General features: G+C 37.9%; 1 protein-coding gene across 1 annotated transcript; it reads left to right on the plus strand.

Moving 5' to 3' along the window:
- Window positions 1-1,961: 1,961 nt before the first annotated feature.
- LOC113028871 (uncharacterized) lies at window positions 1,962-9,079 on the plus strand. Its single transcript, XM_026179303.1, has 10 exons — window positions 1,962-2,009; window positions 2,114-2,157; window positions 5,222-5,434; window positions 5,770-5,905; window positions 6,378-6,916; window positions 7,455-7,771; window positions 7,892-8,073; window positions 8,181-8,353; window positions 8,645-8,859; window positions 8,994-9,079. The coding sequence occupies exons 1-10, from the start codon at window positions 1,962-1,964 to the stop codon at window positions 9,077-9,079; spliced, it is 1,953 nt and encodes a 650-aa protein (XP_026035088.1).
- The last annotated feature ends 451 nt before the right edge of the window (window positions 9,080-9,530 follow it).

The raw sequence follows: 9,530 nt of genomic DNA on the forward strand, positions 1-9,530 counted from the left end.
AGGTACCCTGCTGGGGTAATAAGCTGGCCAAAGGAGGAGATAGAAGCCACTGACATAAAGACAAGAAAGCTCCTGACCATGCATGGAGGGTTTCACCCCAAGTCCAGCACCCTGAGGCTGTACGCTAAGTGGAAGGAAGGGGGCCGGGGACTGGTGAGTGTCAGCACCACAGTCCAGGATGAGACAACGAACATCCAAGAATACATCATGAAGATGGCCCCAACTGACCGAGTGCTCAGTGAATACCTCAGGCAGCAGAAACCCAAGAAAGTGGGGGAAGGGGAGGAACCATCATGGAAGGACAGGCCCCTGCACGGTATGTACCACCGGCAGATAGAGGAGGTGGCTGATATCCAGAAATCCTACCAGTGGCTGGACAAAGCTGGACTGAAAGACAGCACAGAGGCACTAATCATGGCAGCACAAGAACAAGCTCTGAGCACAAGATCCATAGAGGCTGGGGTCTATCACACCAGGCAAGACCCCAGGTGCAGGCTGTGTAAAGATGCCCCAGAGACAATCCAGCACATAACAGCAGGGTGCAAGATGCTAGCAGGCAAGGCATACATGGAACGCCATAACCAAGTGGCCGGCATAGTGTACAGGAACATCTGTGCCGAGTATAACCTGGAAGTCCCGAGGTCAAAATGGGAGATGCCCCCAAGGGTGGTGGAGAATGACCGAGCTAAGATCCTGTGGGACTTCCAGATACAGACGGACAAAATGGTGGTGGCTAACCAACCGGACATAGTGGTGGTAGACAAACAGAAGAAGACGGCCGTAGTGATCGATGTAGCGGTTCCGAATGACAGCAATATCAGGAAGAAGGAACACGAGAAGCTGGAGAAATACCAAGGGCTCAGAGAAGAGCTCGAGAGGATGTGGAGGGTGAAGGTAACGGTGGTCCCCGTGGTAATCGGAGCACTAGGTGCGGTGACTCCCAAGCTAGGCGAGTGGCTCCAGCAGATCCCGGGAACAACATCGGAGATCTCTGTCCAGAAGAGCGCAGTCCTGGGAACAGCTAAGATACTGCGCAGGACCCTCAAGCTCCCAGGCCTCTGGTAGAGGACCCGAGCTGGAAGGATAGACCGCCCGCAGGGGCGTGCTGGGTGTTTTTTTTTTATATATATATATATATATATATACATATATATATATACATATATATATATATATATATATATATATATATATATATATATACATATATATATATATATACATATATATATATATATATATATATATGTATATATATATATATATATACGTATGAGGGGCCGTACAAGCCAAAATTTATTCTTTCACTCTCACACACATACATTCTTCTTTCACACACATATATTTTCATTCTCACACATACATTCTTCTTTCACACACATATATTTTCACTCTCACACACATATATTCTTCTTTCACATACATATACTTTCACTCTCACGTAGTTTTATTTTAATTTTTATATTTAGATATTTTTATTCTCATGTTTACACATATTTAACACACACATTGCAATATTATGCTCTCTTATACATGTATACATGTATTTTAATCTACATATACATACATACACATTTGCACTCTAACATACATGCATTTTCATTTATGCATTCCTACATTTTGCTCTCATTTACATGCATTCAAAATGCATTTAATCTTACAAATAATATATGTATGTAAGAAGAGAATGCATACATATCTGAAGAAAATATATGTATGCAAGAGAATAATGTATGTGAATGAAAGAGTATAGTGGAAACGGAAGGAGTTTAATGGAAACGGAAGGCTGGGTGTCTGTACCGCTGTGATTGGCTGAGAAGCACGCGCGGGTCACTTTCAAGTGTCTGACAGCATGGAGGGGGGAGAAGAAACTCGAGTTCTTCAGCAAGCTGTCGGGTTGTTAAGAAATATTTTATCATCTCCTGAAACGGTCACATCGTTGTCCTCGTCACTTGATCGAGATGGGACGGGCTCAACTGCACCCAGTGTTATCCACAGAACGGTGGAAAGTGAGATGAGGGAACTTTTTAGATCAGCTAACACCCGGGTATCTTCAACGAGTCAAGTAGCTACACGGAGTTCGACTGGAGTGGGGCAGTCTTTGTGATATCAGACCCAAAAACACTTTGGCAACTGGAACTGCAGATCAAGGAAAAGGTAAGAACAAAACAGTTTGCCACTTAACTATACAACTGCGAAATACAAAATACGAAATGTGCTTTGCTGATTTAGCAACGCACTTTTTTACCCTTATAAATTTTTAGCCCTAGCTAATTTATTCAGCAGCATCCACATTAAAAACAGTAAAGACCGTGGCATTTATTTCAATATTAGTGGCTGTTTGTACTTGTGACCCGAGTGTAAGTTGATGCTTACTTTAAGATTACTTTATTAAATCTTCTTTATTAATGTGGGAGGTGGTAGCTACATTAGCCTGCTAAATAAAAGGTTGGGTTAATTTTCCTGTTGTTTTTGTTTAGTTTTGTATTTATTTATTTATTTATTTATTTTTTGGGGTAGAATTTTAATCTTGCTAGAAGACATCAATCCAACTCTGTGTTGTGAGTGGATCAATATCTGTACCAGGGGCGGAGCGTGGGGGTGGCTTACGGGGCTTAAGCCCGGGTTGTTTTGTCAGAAGCCCGGGGTATTTTGGAGTGTAATTTTTTCATAGTTAGATGCCTGGCTGACAACTGTATAAAACAAAAAGTACACACAATATTCGAAGCACATAGTGCACACTGTGGGAATTTACGACTGTGCGTGAATCCCCCCCTGATATTGGTATGATCCAAGCTCAGGCACTAAGCGACTGAGCGAGGGGGCGGGGGCAGCTGCTGGAGAGACGGAGCCAGCCATACTAAGGAGAGCTTAAGTTTGAGCAGGTACCAAAGCAAATCATTCGTACCTTACAAATAATGTAAATATGACGGTGCATCACGAAAGATTGATATGAAACTGATCACTTGACCAATATTATTTTACTTGCTCTTCAAGTGAATCAACAAATGGCGAAATGAAAAGCCGAACAAATGCTATTTTTTAGAGAGTCTTAGCTTACGTGTGTTTATTTCATATTTTCAGTTCTTACCCTCCCCGACTAATTCGGTTTCAGTTATGTACTGAAATATAAGAATGGACATTAGAGGGTTCTTTCAAAGAAAAAACTCAGGTAAATGTTATTTTATATATTATGCTTTGTATGTTGTTCAGTATATTTCTATGCAAAACAAGAGGGATTTCAGTACACAGCAGGATATTCACATTTGTAACCAGATATTTACATACACTTTAGGGAGAAAACATAAAACATTTTTACTGTACAACATCAATTTAGAGTAAACTTTTGTTTTAGATAAATATTGAAATATATTTTGAATTAGTTAAATGTCAGAATAAAGAGAGACAGAGCTGTCTATTTTTATCACTTTCATCAAATTTAGGAGTACATGTACACTAAGTTTATTGTTAATTAATAAGAAAACTCCAGACGATTCCATTCTGAGCTGAAGAAGCTTCTGATAGGTTAGTAGAGTCCATGTGAGTAAATTGGTGGCACAGCTGTGGATGCATATAAGGCAAAACACAGAGCCTGTTTCTTTGACATGGGAAAATCAAGAGATGTCAACCAAAACACCAGGAAAAGAATCGTGGAGCTCCATAAGTGTGGCTCAGTTTGAATACAATTTGGTGCCATTTGCAATTAAAAAACACAGACAGTTTCTCTCTTTACTCTTAAAGTTAACAAATATGTTTTTATATTTATCAATCTAAAAAAATAAACATTTTGTCTGATTTGATGTTACAATTAAAAAAGTGTTTTTATCTGAAGAGTTTGTAAATATCTGGTTTCAACTGTATATTTGATGATTGTCAGCACAAAGAGGGAGAGAGAGGAGCAGAGATTGAGATGGAGAATGAGGACAGAACAGAGATGAACAAGAGCAGGTGAGACACACATGTTAGTCAAATGGTTGCTTACTAAAAGTATCACCGTATCATAGGTCCTCATGTATCTCGTACCTAGTGTTTCTTTTTAGGTTTGCTATTTTTCAAATTCTATATTTATTAAGTTCTGCAGGCTTGTTTGCACAACAAGGCTAAATAATTATATAAACTTTTCTCAATCTAAATATTGTACTTTGGTAGAATTAAATAAATAAGTGTAGTGCAGGTCTATGATGATTTTTAGTGCTACTATCATCTAGTTCTGATTGTGGTTATGTCTTGGTTAAGTCCTCAGTAATCCTGCTTTTGAACTGTTGTAGTCCTGTTTTAATTCTGGATCAGTTCTGGGTCTGGTTGAATTGGGGTTTAGTCCCTGTGTCTTGATACAGCCCCGACTTCGTTCTGTCTTGCTGCTCAATTAAAAAACTAGTTTAAGGTGTCCTGCATGTGTGATATATATATTTCCCTATATGAAGTCATTCTTTTTTGAACAAAACTCAAAACAGAGCCTATTAATCTTTCAGTCATTTCTACACCCCCCCCCCCCCCCCCCCTCAAAAAAAAAAAAAAAAATCCCACATGCATACTACCCTTTAGGGCTAAGCCCCGGGTGTTTCAAATGTCTGGCTCCTCCTCTGATCTGTACCACTGTAGAGGTAGATAAACATGGATGCCAAGTCATGCCTTCAGTCCAGTTTCTACAGTGTATGAAATAAGAAAAAAAGAAATATGATCGGTGTCTTTTTTGTTCTTTAGTCAAAGTAAAAAGTAATAGCAAATGTTTCTTTGTATGCCTCTCTGTAGAGCAGTAAAAAAAATCCTTATGCATTGTACTATATATTTATTTATTTATTTATTTAATTCAAGCGTCAGTGAATTAAAATGGTCAAACCCCAAAACATTTTCTATTTTACGTACATTTTCCATTTTTTTTCAAAGGCAATTTATAGGCATGCTATTACTTTATGCATTTTTTTTCTTTCAAATTATGTTTCTGTTATTTGTGTTTGCTATTATACTCAACTCTTACATGCACAAGCAACTTTAAACATATTCAAGTGGGCTAAATGGCTAGCTGCGATACTGTTTTTTTTTTAATATAAACTGTGTAACATTTTATTTTATTCATAAAAGCTTAGCAACAGTTTAACGTGTAAGCTAGTCACTACCAAGTGACATTAGCAACTTTCTTAAGGAACTGATAGTGTCTAAGTATAGGTAAATAAAACAAAAGATACATAAATCTGAATATAGTTTCTGTTTTGTTTTATAGGGCCAAGACACATTATCATGATACTTTCAACAAAGATGTCATCCTTCTTCCACGGCCATCAAGCAGTGTTGTTGTCAAGCATCGCACAAAACAACATTTACATGAACAAGGGCATATATTGAATGGATTTGAATTCCAAAAATCCTGGGACCAGAAAACTGTCTCTGAACAAATAAGGGACGCCTTTGGAGATAAACTTTCTATTGATGTAAGGTAGGTCGTGCTAGCAGTCGAAACCTAATGCGACACAGCTTTTGTCAGTAGTCTTTTCGATATCTAGGCATTTCAAAGCTTTACATAACGATTTAAGTCAGAGAACAGGTAGACATGAATCAGTAAACTAAAATAAAAGAACCAAATCAGTTATCCTTTCTTGAACACTCCATTTTTGGCATACTTTTTTGACATTTGTATAAAGTTTACTTCTGTTACTACTGGTTTCAGTCTGATTCAAAGAGGAAAACAAGATTAGCTCTAAAAAAGTTATTGGAACATTTTTGCTGTTTTGGATTTTAAACATTTTACAACTTACTGTAACTGTTTTCCAGCCTGGAGTTTCTGATGGCTTGTGGCAACAGACTGATTGCGCCCAAACTGCGAGCAGGACAGGAGCTGGATGCAAATCTCATACATAAAATTTATAAATCGAAAGCCCTATACATCAGACCATCAAAACCAATTTTGGTACGTTATTTGACTTTTGAATGAATCTACATAGCACTGTACAGTAATAATATGAAGACCAGAAATTGGTGCATAAACAACCTTTGAACTTTCTCATGTCTGTTCTTTTTAAACTTGCCTTTCACCTTTTGTAGTTGGATAGAATAGTACCAAGTTAATGTTCCTTTTTTAAAATGTTAATCCTAAGCTCTGGTATTGACTAAATTTACAGCTGCTCTGTTGGACTGTTTGTGAATTATAGAACGTAAGACTACTGCTGTTCAGGAGATGTGTTACAATTTTGTCTGCCTAGTATGTAAAAGTAATTGTGAGAAAGATCTATTAACTCTTGAAATTTCTCACCCTATGGTAGCTGGGATAGGCTCCAACCACCCCACCTCTGATAAGAATAAGCAGAAGAGGTTGGATATATGGTATTTAATGTTCAAATTCAATATATGTGAATTATTATAATTATTATTTTATTTCTAAGGATGATATTACAAGCTACAGCAGTGAGGAAAACTTTGAAGAAAACCCTGTTTCATCGAGGCAGCTGTGCTCATCATCTTCAGACAGTTTTGCCAGTTCAACAGCTGCCTTCCAACCAATCTCTGCTCCGACGCAATCTCCTGCCTCATCAGTTTGTAATGGAACATTATTAACGGAAACTCCTGCCTTGACCCATGAAAGTAGTATCTCACACAAGTACAGCAGCGCTTCAACAAACATTTCCTTCAGCCAGTTACCAGTGTCTTCATTGGAAATCTACCCTTCCACTAGTCAGCCTTCTACCTCATCATCTGCATCTTTAAGTGATCCAGTTCTGGTCCTGACGTGCCGAAATACCTCAAGCTCACCCTACCAGACCAGGAATCCAGAGAATCATTGTTCAGCATTACCCTCTACATCAACACACAGTCAATCTGTAAACTACGATAACTACCTTTCAATCATGACTCCACTATCTGACATGTCTTCTGATGATGAGGAACTTAACCAGGCTATACTAGCAAGCCTGCAGAGCGAAAGGTTAGTTTCAAATACAAATGTTTTACAGTAGCCAATTAAACACACCATATTTGTTGCAATCCAATACTGTAACCAGTGTTGTGAAGGAGTGTAATCCATCCTCAGATATTTATATGCATATATGATATTTATATTTGCTGTTAACAAAACAGTTTTTTGAATAATGTCTACAGAGTCAAATGATAATGCTGTAATGCTGGCAAATTTTATTTTATTTGAAATAGGCTGTTAAAAATTCGCTGCCTATCTGACAATGAAATGAAATTTACTTATTGTGCATTGAAACTATTTTTCTTTGCTCTAGTGCTTTCTAGTTCTCCAAAACATATAAACAATATAAAAAGCCACTGAGCAATATACTCCTTTGTACATTTTGCTTATGATTATGATAATTTCCTTTGGTGATTAATAAAGTATGCTGATTCTGATTTTGACAAAACTTTGTATGTCCTTGTAGCCCTTGTATGTGAATGTTTTTACTGATGTTCTTTTCAATATTTTTTTCTTTTTTTTTCTTTTCTTTTTTCTAATCCTACAGGACTTCAAGTTGTTTGGTATCAGCAAAAGATATTTTGGAGGAACTTTCTGCAAAAGTAAACCAACAGAAGAAATGCAAGTTCAACATTAATAGATCAACAGTCCTGGATGGAGCAATTAGAGGTTTTAAACGAGCGACATATGATCCATGCCACACAATTTCTGTCAGGTTTTCTGACGATATGGGAGTACCTGAAGAGGCTGTTGACTTGGGTGGACCAAGAAGAGAATTTCTAAGACTTCTGATCGAAGCTTTGCCCCTGTCTCCAATGTTTGAGGGTGAAGAAGGCAAAATGAACTTGGCGCTTGATAGTGCTGGTATGTATTGATTTTAGGCTGATATCCCTGGAGTAATGCAATAAAAAAATCATTTTTATGAAGTTCTTGTCAAGCGCTTTCATGCATCTATTGACATGTAATGTTTTTCATTATTTCTAGCCATGAGGGAGGACAGGTACTTCATTGCAGGCAGAGCCATTGCAGTAAGCCTTGTACATGGTGGTCCACCAGCAGGCTTTCTGTCCCCAACACTCTTCTCTTGCCTTGTTGATGGCCCAGATTTGGCTAAACCAGTTTTAGAAGATGTTGCCGATAGTGACCTGCGTGAAAAAATTAAAAGGGTAAAACTGATTTGTCAGTTGTTGGATAATGTTTTAGTATTGTGTGCATTTCGTTCTACTCCATGTATTAATTGGGGCCCATTAATTTTTTATTTTTTTATTTGAAGGTTAAAGAGTGTAAATCCTTTGAAGATCTGATAGTAGCAACTGAGCCACTTCAGGAATACTTAGCCAATACTGGCTGCCTGAGGCCGCTACGGAGGCTGGAAGACAAGGATCTGCTTATACATGACATTATCATGTTCCAAGTAATACACAGAGTCCGTGGTCCATTTGAAAGGTATGTATGTATGTATTTATTGTTGTCCAATAAGTAACTCAAACCCATGCTGATTGCCTTGTATTCTGGGAATTTTGTGTGACATTTCTTTATGTGTAGGTACACCATGCCTCCAAAGGTGACAGCATCACATGAAAAATGCAGATTTGGGATATACACTTTTGATGATGTGAATAATCGGAAGTAAAAATTATTGTATATATAAATTCATATGTTTTAGATTATACTTCTTGGATCCATTCATTTTTGATGTGATTTGTGATTTTAAAGGTAATTCTGATTATCATTTAGATTTCAGGATGGACTACGGACACTTGAGGTGCTGGACAAAATCCAAGATCACCCAGAGAGTTTTCGCACCCTTCTATGCTGGTCACCTTCAGTGCTTACAGCTGACCTTCTTGACAGCCTCTTTACCATCCGCCTTTCTCCAGCTGGGAGCAATAAAAGGCATGCTGAAGCAGTTGTCATTAGTTTCTGGAGAGACTACCTAACAGATGCAGAAGGTAAATTTAGCGTTTTAAGCATTGTGTTCAATTTATAATGCAGTGCATCTTTTCATTGAATCAGTTAAAAGTAGAAATGCTTGCTGTGTTTTTTGTCTTTAATGCCATTTTTGACAGTATTGCTTTTCCTTTAGATCAAGACGGAACACAGAAGCTGGGGACAATTCTTGCCTTCGCCACTGGAGCCACCAATTGGCTTCTCTCCACAACCGTCCATTGAATTTCTTCACCAAGAGCCAGATGCACAAACCATGTCTAAACTACCCATTGCAAACACGTGCATCAATTGTTTAAAGTTACCACTTCATACCTCTTACAAAGACTTTCAGGAGAATATGGACTTTGCATTAGGTAATACACATGGTTTTGGAATAGCTTAATTCCTGGTCAGGTTAGTATGCTAATCTGAGTTTTGCACTCAGTTAAATTAATGAGTGTCAACCATTAAGTAATTCTAAGAGGGGGGGGGGGGGTGTTTTGAATATCATTGCATTTTCTTTCCCAGAAATCAAACAAATGTTCAAAATGTTCCACCTAAAACACCAATTAACACGCTTGAGACCAAGCTGAATTTACTTTATGTTGCCATATTTCATATGTCACCCACCTATTTTGTGATTTGAGGCTCTGTTTTTGCATTGACCTTTTAACAAATGTTCATTTGCTTCAAG

Source organism: Astatotilapia calliptera, chromosome 9 (assembly GCF_900246225.1).
Source record: "Astatotilapia calliptera chromosome 9, fAstCal1.2, whole genome shotgun sequence".
NCBI lineage: Eukaryota > Metazoa > Chordata > Actinopteri > Cichliformes > Cichlidae > Astatotilapia > Astatotilapia calliptera.

Excerpts from the sequence above, each read along its gene's own strand:
- LOC113028871 (XM_026179303.1), top strand. The coding sequence starts at position 1,962 with ATGGGACGGGCTCAACTGCACCCAGTGTTATCCACAGAACGGTGGAAA. Across the intron at positions 2,158-5,221 it reads AACTGCAGATCAAGGAAAAG|GGCCAAGACACATTATCATG; the intron begins GTAAGAACAAAA and ends TTTGTTTTATAG. Across the intron at positions 5,906-6,377 it reads GACCATCAAAACCAATTTTG|GATGATATTACAAGCTACAG; the intron begins GTACGTTATTTG and ends TTTATTTCTAAG.